This window comes from Anopheles arabiensis, chromosome 2, assembly GCF_016920715.1.
Source record: "Anopheles arabiensis isolate DONGOLA chromosome 2, AaraD3, whole genome shotgun sequence".
NCBI lineage: Eukaryota > Metazoa > Arthropoda > Insecta > Diptera > Culicidae > Anopheles > Anopheles arabiensis.
The window spans coordinates 5,126,503-5,144,405 of NC_053517.1; the positions used below are offsets into that span (position 1 = coordinate 5,126,503).

A 17,903-nucleotide genomic window follows, 5' to 3' on the forward strand; every position below is an offset into this window, starting at 1 on the left:
ACACACACGCGCACCTGTAATTAGGAATATTATTCCCACGGGAAACACCGGGCAGCTGAATTTGTCAAATATTTATTAAATCGATTACTTTTACATTATGTCCTTTTGTTCAATTCTTCCCGTCCTTCCCACCTTCCAGATCGATCGGTTGCCGTTCTTCACCTTTTGTAATGTCCTCTCTGCAGAACGCTTTTTCTGTGCCACTACTTCCACGGTTACCCACTTTCTTTAAGCTTTACAGCACCTACCAGGACAAAAGCCGCTGGAGCAAACTCTACTCTGATTGGATTACTCTGCATTGTGTTAAGAGGTTTTATTTCGCTCAGTAGGCGTGGGAATCATCTTTCTCCCTCTTTCACACCCCAACGTTTGTTTCCTACGTGCGTCCTCGCCGACTACTGTGTACTCTATTGTATTGTTTATGAGATTTGGTTTTAAATATCGTAGCTTAAACTTGCAGGTCTCGAAATTTATTTCTTTGTGTGTATGTGTGTTAGTGTGTGTCTCGTTACTCGCATTGCTAATGCATGCTCTCCTACTACACCACCACCGTACACACATTTGTTTGGCCCTCTCTAATTAGCCGCGAAATAGACTTCGCAAGTGAATGGGTTGGAGAAGGAGTGGTAGAAGAGGGAGGACATACACTTCACTTCGCTCACAAAAATCAGACAAAAATATTGGACCAGAAATCTGGAGAAGGTAGAAAGTTGTACCTAAACATACCACACACACTGATCGTAATAATACACCATTCGAAAAACAAAACCAAACAAAAAATGCTACAAAACGTCAATAGTAACTAGTGAAATGGATCAAAAAACGACTGCTGCTTCGCACGTGTCACCCGTTGCGCCATTTTGCTGTTTTTCTCTACATTGTCTACATTCCTTTAGAGAGCTTTTTTTTAGATATTTGCTGCCGTGTTGAGTGTACCTGAGTGTTTACTTTGCCCCATCGTGCATCCTTGCGTCCTTGTAAATGTCGTGCGCTTACTCCCAAAAACAACAGGGACGACCACACCAAAGCATTGCATTGCAACTAAACCCAAAAACTAAATGCCCCCCCTCGCACAAAATAGATACAGAAATAGCAACACCATCCGCTCAAACTTAGGCAATATGTTTCAATATGTCTTGCGTTTTAAAATTCGTTCGTTAATATACCCTATTACAACAAGCCTTCCTCTAACCGCTTGCACGCTACTGCAAACGGGGTCGCGCGTAAAAGTAATTTCCTCTATCTGCAAATACAACACGCCTACCTTGATGCGGGGTGAGATTCTTCACCGTGTGCGATCCTTGTGTTAATAATTCTTTATAGGTGTATATGTACAGCATGGTTTAAATATTGTGCATTTCCATCCCCCCTGTTTTTGTTCAGTAAAACCGATCCCTACGGACTACAGATAGCAGCAGGGATGTAGATATCGATAGATTGTTAGAGAGCATAGAGACAGAGAGTGGAAACAGGACGTTAAGATTTCGTCCTCGACCTATCCGAACTCTATAGAAGGAGATAGAAATATAATCCTGTTTGTGGTTTTACGCCATTTAACCCTAACCAGCAACAGGCTGGTAGTGTTGTAACACACTCTTAAATCCCAACAAACGATCTTCAACTCTCATCATCATCATCATCATCCGTCTCATCATCACCATCATTATCGTACTCATCATCCTCTTCATCGCCATCGTTCTCATCATCTTCGTCATCGTCACTACTGCTGCTGCTGTTGTTGCTGCTGGAGCTCCCAACCATCGCCGCACCACTGCTCCGGTACTGTGTTAGGGATGAAGACGACGAACCTGCCAGGGCTGACGATCGTCCTTCACCAACACCACCACCACTACGACAGCCCAGTATAAAATCGATGGAAAAATCTTTGTACTTTTCACCGGTCGCACGTCGCCAGGCCGGGTTCGAGGCGGACAGTTTGCTGACCGCAGCAACACGGCCTGCTGCCGCCGCTGCCGTACCACCGATCCGCCGGCACTTCCCGTTCGTTTGTATGAATCGATCGATGAAGCTTACCACCTGCGCACACCGTCTTAGTGAGCTGGCGGCCGATGGGAGTGACCGGACATCATCCGATCCACCACCACTACTGCCGGCTGAGAGGGTGCTGGTGGTGGTGGTGGGGTGGTAGTAATAGCTGCTCCCCGACCGGCCATCGGCCCATCGATCGAGTTCAGCGTTCCGTGGTGATGTTGCAGCTGATGATGTGGATGGGTCGTCGGTCCGTGACCGCTTCCGGTTGGTGGTGGGGACGCTGAACGATGCTGCTGCAGATGGTTCCCGTGCATATACGGATGGGAAGCGTGCTGATGGAGATGATGGTGGTGATGTTGAGGATGGTGGTGGGACTGCTGTTGCTGCTGCTGCTGTTGATGATGATGATGATGGTTGCTGCTTACGGAGCGAGGAGGTACGTGTGCTGCTGCTGCTGCAGTGGGAGCGGTTCGGATGGAGCTGGAGGTTACTGGAGCCACTCCCACCCGACTCACCAACACTTGAGGCGATGAGGGATGATTTAATTGTGGCATAATGCTGCTGCTGCTGCTGCTCGATTGTTGCTGCTGTTGATGATGATGCTGATGGTTCTGTTGCGAATGTCCTTGCGAAGACGGTGGCAGCGTGGCCGCTGTGCCGGTCACCGATGGGTGAAGATGTAAAGGAGCCTGCGTTGGAGGTAGTGGAGGAAGAGGAGGAAGAGAAGCTACAGGAGGCTGGTGGTGGTGGTGGTGCTGTTGCTGGTGGTGGGAGGGTTGGGAATGGGCATGATGATGCAAATGTTCCTGCTGATGGTGCTCGAGCAAGAGCGGAATCTAGGCGGTTGAAAACAAAATGGCTTTCATTAATGGCCGACGGGTGCCGGCGGCTAGCTTGGTTTGGCGCAGTGCTATTTCAGCTACTTCTAACATGGCTACTAACATCGTCTCGGCGTAATTGGTGTGTAGGCTGTACGTATTATAGAGAGAATTGGGGTTCAACAATCGAGGTGATCCCACACCGACGGAGAGGAAGCGTGTATCATTATTACGAGTCGTTGTACGGTGGTACGGGTTACGGGTATAAGAGAGAAACACAACAACAACAACACTCACACATGGTGGTTTTACTACGTAAAAAAAGATGGAACAATTCGGTTGGTGGATGAACGATGCGATGCCGTGGAGAAGATGGAGCGTAAACGATCGCGATGATGGTGACGACGATGGAGACGGATGGATGATGATGATGATGGTTTGGTGATGATGAAGAGTATGAGTATGACAAATGACTATGTTTATCCTCCCGGTTATCTTACAAAATGCATTTAAACACACAAAAATCGTAATTCAATTTTGAACACCAATCACAAACCATACACGCGAATTGCACCCGAAACGAGTCGTATTTCTTTTTGTTGCTGAAGACGTACCAATCCAACCAATTGGGAAGTAAAAACAAATAAGCACACGCACACAACACAAAAGTAATGGGAATGATAAATGGCGATTTGGTGGCGGCCGATTGAGTGAATGAAAGAGGTTCGTTCGCGATCATTACTCTACCTGGTGTGCCGTGTTGTAGATCGTTTGCTGTTGTTGTTCACGCGTCGCCTGATGATATGTTCCCGCTGGTGGACCGACGGTGGAACTATTCAGCCCTGCGCCACCACCGATGGCCGGCGTCGGTCCGTTGCCGGTTGAAATACTGTTGCTATTGTTGCTGCTGCTACTGCCGGTGCTGCTGTTGCTACCAGTGGACGATACATTGGCTAGGCCGGAAGATGGTCGCAGCGTGCTCGAACGACCTGTAGTACCGGTGGTGGAAGGGAGAACCGGCTCACCCGAACCAGTGCCCCCCGTTGCCTGCACTTGGACCGTGCTGTTGTTCGCTGAGGACGAATTAGTGGAGGGCGCCCCCCGTGTGGTTCCACCACCGCCACCACCACCAGTTGCAGTAGTAGCTGATGGGAACGGCTGGCTTGAAGGAGAGTTGCGCCTTCAAGGTGTAGCGGGGAAGAAGAAACGGGACACAGAGAAAACATTGTAGAGTGGTGGTGGTGGAACCAAACAAGTTGGCACTTGCGTAGTCCATTTGCGATTGTACGTGGGTATGTATGTACAGAGGATCGATTACCACCCCAGCCCCCGGTCGATTTCCGATACGGAACAAAAGGGTCTGATCGAATGTGAAACACCGTCTAAACCTAATCAACATAATAAATAGCACCAATTGAATAAAAGCACCAAAAATAAAACAACCACATGAAGCAGAGAGAAAGTAGTTAACCCGTTTGAACCCGTGGAACGAACTATTTACACAGCACAGGATAAGATGATGAGATAAGGTGGCGGGCAACAAAAAAATAGATAAAAATTCGGTCAATGGATAGTACAGCTAACAACCAAAAATAAAATCGTGTGCAGGCGATGGAAGATGTGAATGCGCGTGGTGGGTTTAAAATTTGTGTATATATTTTTTCGAATTGTTTTGCTGCACGCGGGGCTGCACGTTATCCAATCGCAGTTCATATTAACCCGTGTAGAGCATCCAGATTTGTGTGTCTAGTATTTGCTTTCCACGTTAACACTCTGACACTCGCGGGCCTACCATATCATCATATCGGCTACGCTAATCAGGCCTAACTGGATCGAGGGGATATAGGTGTGCTGATCGATCGCGTGGAGAAATTACCGGCAAGTAATGTGTTCACCCGTACGCACACACGCGCGCGCGCCCGCTTGGTGTTGTTGTGGTTTGCTGGAGGAGCTTTTATCAAAATTACTGCTTGAAATAGTTATTACTAGTGTGTCGTTTCATGATGCCCTTTTTCTTTTTTTGCTACACTGCTCTCCAACTTAACGTACTAAAATCGGGGAAGAATGCTTCCCGCACATTTTCGCTAACACTATATCTTGTCTTCCATTCATTGTTTTACGTTTACACAGTTACCACATTTTACTAGCATTCTTTCACTACGACTGTAAATTGTAATGTAATCGGGGGATAAATAAAACCAGCGGGGAGAGGTCGGGGAGGTCGGGAAGGAACGGAAGGAACAACGCGCGTAACAAAAAGCGCGACACAAACGAACACAAAACACACACACCAAACAATGCGCGCTGTGGTGTTAACCATGAGTTGTTGTTAAATATTAATTGCCCTTTTACATTTACTGCACTTGTGGTAAAATATTTACCAAATTACAATGATTTTAATCACACTCACACACACACACCCAAACACGCACACCCTTACGAATGAAAGCCGTTTGCAGAGAGAGAGAAAAAAACAATAATAAATAAAGATTCATATTCAGCTGAATACAACACAGATTCAGGCTGCTTGTTTGTTTGTTTGTTTGATTGTTTGAGCAAATTAATTTATAAATTAAAGTATACAATAATTCTACGACTTAGCTTACTTTCACTATACACCAAACGTACAACAGTACATTGAGTGTAACGTGTTTGTGTTTACTAAACACTCTTCTCTCTCTTCTTCGCGCCATACAGATACGATCAGTACTGTGGCGCGCGTATGTGTGCATTCCGGCAGCAGTGTGTGTGTGTGGTGTAAGTGTGTACTTAAAAAGGACACGGCAGTGTCGCACGGAGGAAAGGGACACTATGAGTAATTACTACATACCTATTAAAATCGCTTGCTCCTCACACAAACAGTCTCACACCACTATCCCATCAACGATGATGAGTTAGAAGTGTTTTGTATCGAAACGTCGAATATTTGCTACCTTACCAACTATGTATAATGCCTTTTTCAGCTGGCTCTTGTCTACATTCTAATTCATACGGTTTTGCTATCCCATATATGTATCTTGCCAGTATCTAGTCCGATCCGATGCAATCGTGTGTAAGAACACGATCGCCCGGTCGCTTTTCAACCTACGATCCTATTTATGTTTATGTATCGTTTTCAGCTTGCTTCCCTGCCTAACATGTCTGGTTTCTGCTAGGTGTAATTGCACATCAACATCGGTTTGCCGCGTTTGCCTTGGACAGTCTGCGTGTGTTTTTGAGGAGTGTGGGATGGGGTGCCGCCGATTAGACGTTCAAAAATTCACGTAGATTGTGTTGGGCTTTTCACTGGTAAGCGTACCGATTGAACAATTTGGAAGCGGATCAGTGAACGAGAAGAAAGGAGAGAAACAGAAAAAAGAAAATACAAAAGAAAAGAAAGAAGAAAAAAAAAACAGAAGAAAGAATAAATAAGAGGAGACATAATTTTACAAAATATACACACATTATGCAGCAAATTTGAATGAACATAAGGAAGTAGCGAGTTTTTGGGGGGAAAAGTGCTAATGAATGAATTGGATGGCAAGGTATGCACAATGAAAGGTGTTTGTTTAGATTACACCAACAAAAAAAATACAATCGTATCTTAAAGGTACTGTGTGCTCTCCCTCAACATATGATGTCGTGCGCATATTACATTACAACTGCTAGAACGTTAGTGTTATTGCATCCCGGGCAGTACGGTTGCGGGACGCGGCTTACCTTATCGATGCACTGTTTGTGGCCGGATGCGAGGAGTTCGTGTGTCGGAAATCGATACCATTCTCCTGGGGCAGACCACCACCGCTCGCATTACTCCCCACCACGGACCCAAAGTGGCCGGCCGGACCCTGCTGGCCGGGTTGCTGCTGGTTCGGTCCGTGCTGCCCCCTGCTAGATCGGTTCGACACTGCCGACGCGTTGGTGATTACATTGGCATCGATTGGCCCATTGCCGTGGATGTTGTTGAATTGCCCTGTTTGCCGGATCGGAAAACACAGTATTTAGCTAGAGCTTAAAGTGGCTTAACATCACAACCAGGTCAGCATACCTGGCAGAGATCCGATACCAGCACCACCGACACCGGCGCCACCGGTCGCTGCCCCGCCGGCACCGGGACCCGATCCGCCCGATCCTCCGATCATTCCAACACCGCCCAGCGCCGCCGTAGGGTTCAACGGTATAGCCAAACGAGCATTGACCGCTAACAGATGATCTCTTCGTGCGACCAAATTGTTGACGTGCTCTTCCAGCCGAATGTTCTCGCTCCGCAGCTGATGGAGACAGGACAGCAGAGAGGCAACTGCAAGATGAAAGAAGAAGAAAAAAGGCATGTTAGTGGGGCGTGTGCGGGTCGATCGGTGCACGGTTTAGGGTGGCATTACTGTCGAAGTGTTGCGCTTGTTCCATAAGAAACTGAGATCCTTGTTCCCATTGCCGCTCCAGCAGTTGCTCCAAGCTTTGCGGAGTGTTCCCGTTCGCCGTCGCCGTAGCACCGCCCGTTAGCATCGAGCTTAACGAGTTACCGCCACCTCCCGCTCCCACAGGCATCGATTGGGAATTGTTTGTGCGATTCTGAAATAAAATTTCGATAACCATGAGTACATTGTAACGACGACATGACATGCTTGCTCCTAACGTAAAAACCACGAAACGTGCCCCTACCTTTCCCGGGAACTGTGGTCCCATCAGTGTCGGCACCGCATCGATCGGACCGGGTACGTACGCGTGCGCCTCGATCTCCATGCTCAGCTGGTCGGACATTTTCTGCGCCACGCTACTGCTCGGATTCAGCTGATTACCCAACATATGGGTAGCCGACACGACCGAACCGCCGGCGGCCGCACTACTGCTGCCTCCGTTCTGAAACAGTTTGCCATCCTTGGCATCGGCGCTTCCACCAGCCACGATCGAAGCCGGCACAATCGATGGTCCACCGGTCTGTCCTGCTACCGATGTCGTTGGCACTGCCCCGGCACCACTGTTCACGGCCGCCGCATTTGAAGACATCTTACGGTTGCGTTTCGTTCCCCGACCGCTAACGATCGCTGTGCCGGCGGTACTGCCGCCCGCATCCGATCCGGGCGAGCTCGGGGGAGAATCCTTGACCTGCGGGGCCGCAATCACGCTGCCGCTACTGCCCATCATCGATGCGGTCGATACTGCGGCCAACGGGTTCGTGGGCTGAGCCTCGTACGAGAACTTTAGCCCTCCTCCTCCTCCACCGGAACTACCACCGTACGACGAGGAAGAGGCCGCCGTCATCGTCGAGCTCATGCTGTAAGGGACACCGCCGCTGGATACGATCATTTCCGGCGTTCTGGAAGTAGATGGCGATGGCGAAAGTTCAACGATTGATGGATGATGCGAAGCCCCCCGGTGCTTTTTGTTCGGATTGGCAGCCGCTGTTACGATGGTACCGCCGCTACTGCTGCTGCTGCTACTGTTAGATAGATTATGGTTGCTTCCGGTGCTGTTGTTAGTATTACTGTTGCCGGCGGTGCCACTCAGGTTGCCGCTATTGCTACTGATGATGGTGGTGTTTTTACTGTTACTGTTGTTGCCACTATTGCTACTGCTGTTGCTGGTGGTGGTGATGTTTGTGGTGTTGGTAGTGGTGGTGGTAGTGATAGTGGAGGTGTTATTATTGCTACTAAGGTTGTTACTGTTGCTACTAATACTAATACTACTGTTGCCGCTGTTGCCACTGCCCGACAGCACACTGTGCGAACCAGAACCGCCTCCGTGATACTGTTGTTGTTGATGATGGTGGTGGTGCTGCTGCTGTTGGTGAAAGCTTTCCATGTTGCTACCGTTATTGGTGTTTTGATGAGATTTAATACTGGCGCTACTGTTGCTGCTAGCGTTTTGAGAGTAGCCGGAAATGATCCCACCACTAGTGTGGTGGTGGTGGTGCTGGTGCTGGTAGCTCTGTGATCCACCGTGACTGCCCGCCATTTCGATGACCGGATGTACACCGGCGGACGATGATCCACCATCGTTCCTGGCAGCAGCAGAAGTGGAAGAATTGTTAGAGTGGGCAGTAGAGGAAGTAGAAGAGGAAGCAGACATTGAAGCGATTGAAGATGTGGCAACAGAAGCAGCGGCAGCAGCAGCAGCAGCAGTAGCCCCAGGCCCGGTATTGGAAGCGACAGATGAAATGGTAGATGTTACATTCGAAGCGTTACTGTTTGCAATTGCACTAGATGAATGCTGCGACGAAGCAGAATGCGAACTGCCCGTGGAATAGTGAAGCGACGACGGTGCGGCAGAAGTACCACCGCCCGACGAAAGCTTGTCGCCCATCGCAGCGGAATGTTGCTGATGGTGCGAATGTTGGTGATGTTGATGATGCTGTTGGTGATGGTGCTGCTGCTGCTGCTGCTGCGGCTGGTGGTGGTGATGGTGGTGAGAATGTTGCTGTTGTTGTTGTTGCTGCTGCTGGTGAGGTGTCAAATGTTGATGATGGTGGCTGTTCTGGGAGGAAGAGTTTCCCACGACCACCGACGCTGTGGCGGATCCGGTTCCTGCTGCCATCGAGAGCACGCTACCATTGTTGCTGGCATTGTTACCGCCGGCCGCGGGCGCATTACTACCACCGGACGACGATGGATGATACTGTGATGGTGAGTGGTCATCGACATTACGATCCACGGCCGGTCCGTACGAGTAGGACTGCCCACTACCGCCACCACCGCCATGGGAAGAACGTCGTGAAGGTGATGGAGACGACCCACGGCGATGCGATCCACCGCTTGCTGAGGATTCTATCCCGATCGAAGGTGATCCACGATCTGGTGGTAATTGGGACTGTTGTTGTTGTTGCTGCTGTTGTTGCTGCTGTTGCTGTGAACGCTTTTTGGATGTACGAGTTTTTCCACCACCACCACTACCACCACTAGAAACACCACCACCGACGCCGGTGTTACCGGCACCACCGGTAGAGTTGTTTCCACCATTGCCACCACTACGTTCTCGCGAGTGTGATCTGCATGTGAGGAAGGTGAGATGGGGGGGATATTCCAGGGGAGAAGGTTTTGTGTTATAAAAACATATTAATGCCAGCACACATGACCACACCGAGGACAAAAAACAAAACGGACAAGTAACAACAATTACGTTAACGGGCTTAATAGTTGACAGAATTCTAAATGGCAATGTAAGTATCGATTTGTGATGGGAGCGGTTCTTCTGAGCAGGTTAAGCCATTTCAAGGATACTGGACCTCTTAAAAACTAGCATCTCAAAAATAAAAGAATAGAAGAGGCTATTTGCATCTCTCAAGCTACTCGTTATTTGTTCCATCTTACAAATGATACATCAATCATGCCAAATAATAAAGAATACAGAACGAGACCGCAACTTCTAGAGATTTAGGAGGTATATCAATCGCTTTGGTGTGTTTTGGCAGTGTTATTGTGCTGAACGAACCACTCGTGCATCCGAAATCACTTCGAAAACACCATATCCACATAACGCTACAAACTTAAGCTAAATCAACGACGATAAGAAAGTCTAGTGCTGCAACAGAATAAAATGAAAACACATAACATCATATTTTCGAAACAAAAAACCCACAAAAAGCTTCAGTACCATCGTAACAACGACCCGCGGTTACCTAGTTTAAAGTGAACATAGTAGAATTGCAAAATAATAATAATAAAGGCACACAACAAAATGCAAATACTTTCTGCTTCTCGAGGACGTAATTTTTGATGACGCGCATTAAATGTCCCGTTTGAAGCAGAAAGCACCCGATGTTCTTCTGCCGGTAAAAGGCGCCATAACAAATGCTAACTACCAACCAAACGGAAGCGTTTGCAACAGTGAGAAAAAAGAAAGAAAGTGTCCTCACCCGTACCTGGACCGCCGGCCGGTGGACGCTTCCTCCTCCTGCAGGGCCGCTATCCGTGCGTTCGTCGTAGGCGCTTGCTTTTCGTAGCCAAACTTTAATCCTCCGCCGCCGCCACCGCTGCTGCTATTGTCACCCGCGTGCAGTGTCGACGGTGAGGAGGTGCGTTGGATCGTACTCATCGGCACGGGCGACACACTTTGCAGCACCGTAGCGCCGCCGCCCGCAGGCGAAAGCAGATCCGGCTGCTGTGACTGGCTGTGGTGCAGGGAGGTTATAACGTTGGCACCACCGGTCGTCACGCCGGCCGGGGACGAGCGCATCGACGGTGACTGCCGTTCGAGATGATGGTGACCGATCGAAGGGCCGGATGTGGACGACGACGAGGAACCGGCGGTGGAGGAGGACGACGAAGACGACTGAATGATGTTCTGAGCCGTCGATTGCTGCTGGATCACGGGACTAGAGCGGTTCGTGCTGGCATTCTACGCACATTACAGGTGGAATAGAAAGAATGGGGAAAAGAGCGAGAGAGAGAGAGAGAGAGAGAGAGAGAGAGAAAACGAAAGCACGTAAGTAATGTTCGATACACCGTTGACAATAATTCCACCCTCCCACCGTTAGATACAATTCCTTTCGAGCAATCCAATCCTTCCTTCGCAAGATCACACAATCCCACACCCACCCCCATCCACCTGCGGTTCGAGTTACTGGCACTTACCATCAACTGATCACCTGCCCGGTGTGAAATCTGTTGGTACAAGTTGCTATTGCCACCACTGTTACTATTGCTGTTGTTGTTGTTGTTGATGTGGCTGCCGCCGCCGCCGCCACCTCGATCGCTACCTTGGTGATGTCCTGGTGAGACAATGTTCGGTGTACTGTTGCTATTGCTACTAGCGCTATGATTAACGTTGCTACTGCTGCTGCTGCTGCTGCTACTGCCGGTATGGCTGCTACTGTTACTATTGTTACTAGCGGGTAGATTAACTCCAGGTACGGTAGCCGTAGACAGCGGTACCGACACCACCAGGCTCGGTGTGTGCTGCGACGACGCTGGCTGCTGAGGCGAGTGAGGCGTTGGCTGCGAAAAAAAATGACCGAGATTGGACCGGGAAACATGAGTGCCAGGAACCAGGTAAGAGGAAAACTCCCCGTCTCTTCCCACCCTGTACTCTGTCCAGCCGTCCGTGCGTGCTACAAAGGCGGAGGCGGATGCTTTCGGCCCGGCCAAAGCTCAACAGATGCGCGTTGGCCACACGGTACCAAACGGTGAGCGCGCTGGAAGGAACTTTCCCCCCTGAAACGGCATTTCAACGGCATGTTTACGACCAAGCACACCCGAATGGTACCGTGTGCTGAGGAAGGGTACCCCGTCGCACCGGTAAAACACAAGGACAGGTATTGCTCGACAATGATTGCTCGCAAGAAGGATACTGTGCGCTTCTCGGGTGTGTGTGTATGTAGGTGGACGGATTGGACAGTGATTTGTAACAGTGATTGTGGTCACAACAGTGGTGGTGTTTTTGTGTGCGTGTTCGGGAGAAAGGATCGCCGGTAGAGAATTGCTATCCCACCACTACTTGCTTACCTGATGATGGTGGTGTTGCTGCTGTTGCTGCTGTTGCTGATGCTTGCCGGAGGAGGAGGAGGACGCTGAAGACGATGAAGCGGATGAGATGATGCTCGATGTGTGCGCCGACTGGATGAGGTTGGGTGTGACATTTTGGAGGTTCGGTTCCGGCGCTGGCAACGCCGTTGCCGGATGGGGCAGCGGGGAGCTGGTTTCGGTTTTCGCCTGTAAGCAAACGCCAGAGCACAACGTTCCGGTTAGACAGCGTCGCAGCACGTACTCGCCGTCGAAGCGCAGTTTAAGCCAAACACGAACATCGTCGCCACTTTCGCGGCTGCTGCGCTCCTTATGTTTTTTCTTCTTTTCGCGACGTTCTTTCTTGTGGCTTTTGTGCTTGTGTGGCATCGCGTTCACGGGTAGCGCAACTAAATCACTCGCCACAGGGCGCCAACGGATTAGCTTTACAAGCTGTCACAGGCGTGTCACTTTCGAAAGCACTTGGTGCTGTATTTCGTGTATCACTATTTCACCTAGCATGGCACGGCATAGCATCTCCTCAATCGGACAGACACTACGAAGGCGCTAAATTAACGGTTCATCACGAGCAAACGAACTTTTATCGTGGTGCGCATGCCGCAACGGCAGAAGCTTTACGCGAAATGAGGAGCAGTTGTGCTACGCGAGAAGGCATCGTGCCGAATAATGTAAGCCAGCGTTGCAGCCGGCTCTACCCAGGGGCCGAGAGATTGAGCATTGAATCATATATACCACCACCATACACAGCACGGCACGGTACGGCACGGCATCGTGTATGTAAAGGAATCTCGTTTTTATAGACGCTAACAAAACACACATTTGTACCTACCGGTGTCCCCCTAGGACGTTCACCGAGAGCGGCCCGCTATAAACGTTGAACCCTGTGCGCATACGAGCTCGCTGAGCAAACACCGCACACCAAGACACAGCTTTTCTTCCCCCTTTTGAATAAAACCGTAAAAAAGGGCCGGCGCGCTCGGTCGATCCCTTCCCTATGTTGTGTGTGCTCCTTTGCTCCTTTTATCCTACCTTTCGACCGCTAGTCATGCTCTCGTATTACGTCGCAAGCGTTCCTTCCCTTCTGCGATTATCCTATCAATGCGGAATGATCGTACCGGGGCGGCGTACGTGCGGATAGGCACAGCAGCGACGGTATGCGGATATGCGAATAGCAATAACAATAAAAAAAGGTGTGTATGTGCGACCCTCCGGTATGGAGGACGATTTGCAAAAGGACGATATCCTTGCTACCCTTACCACTACATGCGCGCGGTTTTACCACCTTTCTTCTTCTGCTTTCCGAGTCCCTTTCCTACAGCGTTCACACTCTATAGGCAAAGCTGTGTTTGTGTGACATTGAATATCCTTGGGAAAAAAAACTTCACCAAGGACGAGAGAAACATTGCACGCACACAAGCAAACGTCCTCTTTTCCGGGTAGCAACTTATGTGTTTTTTTTTTTTTTAATTCCTACCCGATTTGTTGATATTTGTTTAAAGCGACCGTGCGCCACTCACCTTCTTCACACTCTTCTCGTGTGCTGCGATCGACGACGGATCAATGTGATCGTTTTTACTCAGCGACAATGGCACAAGCGATACGGCAACGTCCCTAATCAGGTCACTGGATGAAGGAACAACAGGAAACCATCGATTAAATGCCGTACATGGGTGTAATGTATCGTACTGTACTTGAAATGCTTACCGGTTAGCATCCAGCATCTCGCTACTGCTGACCGACGATGTTGATGTCGAGCGTGCATCGGCCTTTCGCTTCTTGCCGCCGCTACTGCTACTACTACTCCCGGTGGACGATCCACCTGTGGGGCCCGTGCTGCCACCGTACGAACCGCCCGAGCCACCGCTGCTCGCCCCGCCCGACCCTCCCATCGCCAGCTTGCCGCTCTCGATCACGGACGTGGAACCAGCGTTCCCGCTACCCGAGCCGGCATGATTGAACACCGACTCCGAATTGACGACGATCGTTTCGGTGAAGTTGCTCGAGGTGCTCATTTTTGCAATCGCTTCCTTGGACAGTGGTTCCTTCCCGCTGCCACCGGTGTGGTCCTGCGGCGGCTTAATGATGAGCGTCGTCGGAATCGCTGCCGGGGAGAGGGAAGCCGCCCGTCCCGATCCGACGCCGCTATTCGTTGACAGAGGGCCACCACCTTGACTGCTGCCACCACCACCGCCACTTCCTTTATCGGGCTTATCAGAATGATGTTTGCTGGAGGAGTTGCTGCTGCTGCCGCTGCTGCTGCTGGAGCTACCTCCGGGTCCACTGCCGCCACCGCCTGCGGTCGACGAGTAGCCACTTTGCGATGAAGATTGCGAGGACGCATTCGCACCCAGCGCACCCATCGACCCGGAAGAAGAACCGGCCGTCCCACCCATGTCGACATCCTTCGATTGGCTGGAGCTGCCACCGGCAGAACTGCTTGTACTTGTACTATTGTTAAAATTGCTTCCACTTCCTCCGCTCGTGCTGCTACTGCTCGATGATTTCGATGATTTCGAGCTTTTGTCACGCTGTTTTGCAAAATGAAACGAAATTTTACCCGTTTAGTTTGTAAAATTAAAGTACTAATCCAAAACAGGGCCACGAGTCCTTATTCCACCGAGACACTTACACTTTTACTATATTTATCCTTTTCCTTCGAACTGCTGCCCGAACTACCGCCACCACCAGTTCCGCCGGACGAGCCGGAACTGGTCTTGCTGGAACCACTGCCGCCCACACTTCCGGCAATGCCCGAGCCACCGATTCCACTGCCACCACTGTTGCTCACACTACCGCTGCCTCCGCTACCGGACATGCTTGAAACGCCCGACGAAGAGGACGAAGACGATGAGGTGGACATGGAGGAGTTGCCGGACATACCACCGGATCCGCTGGCCCCGGAACCACCACCCCCGCCGGACGCCAGCACCGAGGACGAGGAGGACGACGAAAGCGATGCGCCGGAGCCCGATCCGCTCGAACTTTTCGACGCACTCGAGGACTTGCGCTGCTTGGAGGAGGAGGACGATGACGAGGAAGAGGTAGACGATGAGCCGCCGACGCTCGGTTCGCCCGACAACCGGCTGCTGGCCTTGAGCCCACTGCTCGAGCTGCTGCTGCCACCGGCCCCACTACCACCACCCCCACCACCACCGCCACCACCTCCACCGGTTCCACCTGATCCGGCCGCACTGCTGCTGGAGTGTTGCTGGGGTGGGGGCGGTTCCATTTCCTTTTCCGGCGACGACGGTCCATCGCTCGAGTTGGCCTCGTGGCTGATGGGTTTGTAGGGTGGGATCGTTTTCACATTGCCTCCCTTTTTCTGCAACAGAACCAGAGGCAAAACATTCGTCAGAGCGGGTACGTAAGAAGAAGAAGAATAGTTCGGTGCACACTTACCAGTTTGCTGTAGTGGTGCTGGCAGTAGCCGCAGTACTTTACATTGTCCAGATAGTTGCCAGCTTCTTCACACAGCAGGCCGAGCTGCTGGGCGCAGGTGACGTGAAACTGTTGCTTGCAGCCCGATTTGTTGCACTGCATGCAGGCTCCTACGTTCGCACGGGACCCCTTGCCCATATCCTGACAGATGTAGCATGCTGTGGAATGACAAACGTCGATCAGCTGAGCCAAAATCCCCCGCGTCCAAAAAACGTCTCCTTCCACCGGCCTACTTACTCTTGTTGTATCGCTCCTGCGGGATCAGCTGCAGGATGATCGGCTCCATCGTCGTCACGTTCCCGAAACGCACCTCGGGAATGTACAGGGCGCAGACGACATGCGCCCATCCCTGGTTGTCCGTCCGCTTGAGCGCCCCATCGCGGGACGGGCACAGCTCGCAGCGCACCCGAGCCGGACGCTCCTGACTCTCACACTTCCGACAGTACCAAGGACCACTCGGCACGGTCACGATTCCGTAGCACGCCTGGTGCACGGCCACGGCACAGCTTTGACCATCGCAGTACACTAGCGGATTTTCCGACCAGCCGCGATCGTCTGAACAGACACAACATCCACCGACCATCTCCTTCATTCTGGTCCGTGGATTAAAGTAGACCCTTTTCCCATCCACTGAAATCGTATCAGTGCGCGCTGTTGGTGAGCCCACCACCACCACCAACAGACCAGAGCTAGCACAGCACGCTACGCACGGATACGATTCGAAGATGGTGCTTTTAGTTCCGGTACGGCCACAAAATACAATCCAGAAAGCACTGCCAATCCTACAGGATACTCAGTTCACTCACTCACACTAACACGCACGCACGCACACAAGAACACGGGTTTATCGCGAGTTTATGTAAGTGTTTTTTCTTCACACTAAACGGTATATTTCACGCACTCAACACTTTTCGTTCAAGAGTTTTTTTTTGTTTGTTTGTATGCATGGATCGTCTCTGTGCCAGATTCGCTGGCATGGCTACGGGAAGCGCCTTTCATGCACCTTTGCATTGCGCCAACCACGCTCTCCGGAGGGATGCACGAACGCGCACGCATTTACGCACGCAATCCAGCGACGCCTATGACGTTGCCCACCTCTACGAGCCTCCACGCAGCGATCCGGGGCACGGCGTGGTAATGCATATTTCTTTTCTCATCACGGCAGCAGCAGCAGCAGCATCATCCTAACCACTGGAGCGGGCTTTCGCCTGCAGCGCGGCACACGAATGGTGGTGCATCGTTTTCCATGCTAGGTGGGAGGTGTGTGTGTGTGCGCGGGTGTGTATGCGTGTGGCTAGAACGGCGAATGGGGCGCGATTGTATGTTTGTGTGCCACTTCTTGTGCGCTTCAATCCCTCCCTGTCTTATTCAAACCCCCGCACAACACCACACACAGCAGCTTTGGAGAAGGGAAGGAGGGGCTGGTGGGGGCGGGAGACGAGGTACATAAACACAGGCGACACACTCTCTAGCGTGGCAAGGAGGCGACACAACGTGACTGGCCGTGATGGCAGGACCGGAACAGCGAATTTGATGATTCTAATAATTTTCTTCCCCACCTCCTTTCGCACAAACACACACACACCTGCAGCTAGGCGCGGGTCGTTTTCCTGCGACTTTTCTCCCTCGCACAAAACCCAACTACTCTGCTCGCGAGGGGCGGAAAGGGGGTGGCTTTGGCGTTTCCAGGGCGACACGTTGTAGGACGCGTTAAAATGGTCGTAAACGCGTTGAATTCCTTCCCGAGTACGGTTGGCGCGTTGTGCTGATGTAGAATCGGTCAGCAAATCGTGCCGAAGCTAGCTTGAAACACACTTTTAGACAACAGCTTCCTTACTGTTGTGCAAAATAACAATCACACAAGATTCTCCATTTTATTTCTCCGCTTGACAATGCTGACCAGTGCTGCCAGCGGGTGTAATCAATTCGCTGTCATTTGCTGCCGTTTGACGGCTGGTCGCACAGTGGGAGTGCCGTATGTCATTTAGCGAGATTGTCACAGAGCACCCTCAAAACACACCAACGGAATGGAGAATTTTGTTCTGTTGCTATATTTAGCAATGCTTTAACCGATACATCTGATTAAAGAATTGATCAAAATATAGATTCAAAATACTCTGCAGTGTTTTTAGACGAAAGTTCAAAGTAACGGCGATGCAAAGATTTCACTGCAGTGTGCGGTTCAGCAGAGATCGATCTATCTTTTTTGTAATTTGTT

General features: G+C 50.7%; 1 protein-coding gene across 11 annotated transcripts; it reads right to left on the bottom strand.

The window, feature by feature from the left end:
• Nucleotides 1-56: 56 nt before the first annotated feature.
• Nucleotides 57-17,611, bottom strand: LOC120898304 (hornerin). Of its 11 annotated transcripts, none has more exons than XM_040303962.1 (15): nt 15,923-17,611; nt 15,647-15,843; nt 14,877-15,569; nt 13,952-14,775; nt 13,765-13,870; nt 12,230-12,436; nt 11,360-11,722; nt 10,648-11,123; nt 7,452-9,774; nt 7,172-7,361; nt 6,838-7,089; nt 6,510-6,762; nt 3,558-3,990; nt 2,935-2,961; nt 57-2,828 (listed from the first exon to the last, which is right to left on the bottom strand). In XM_040303962.1, the coding sequence occupies exons 1-15, from the start codon at nt 16,275-16,277 to the stop codon at nt 2,052-2,054; spliced, it is 7,476 nt and encodes a 2,491-aa protein (XP_040159896.1). In that variant the 5' UTR covers nt 16,278-17,611; the 3' UTR covers nt 57-2,051. The 11 variants fall into 11 exon arrangements, with proteins under 11 accessions (XP_040159896.1, XP_040159895.1, XP_040159901.1 ...); XM_040303961.1 differs by having other exon boundaries at nt 10,642-11,123; XM_040303967.1 differs by having other exon boundaries at nt 7,452-8,790; nt 15,923-17,610.
• Between the last annotated feature and the right edge of the window lie 292 nt (nt 17,612-17,903).

What these genes read in the sequence shown, in the direction of transcription:
- LOC120898304 (XM_040303961.1), bottom strand. Translation starts at nt 16,277, where the DNA reads ATGAAGGAGATGGTCGGTGGATGTTGTGTCTGTTCAGACGATCGCGGC. An exon ending in GAGATGCTGGATGCTAACCG is followed by an intron (nt 13,871 to 13,951) that starts GTAAGCATTTCA and finishes TCCTTCATCCAG; the next exon opens with TGACCTGATTAGGGACGTTG. An exon ending in GGGCAGGTGATCAGTTGATG is followed by an intron (nt 11,124 to 11,359) that starts GTAAGTGCCAGT and finishes TAATGTGCGTAG; the next exon opens with AATGCCAGCACGAACCGCTC.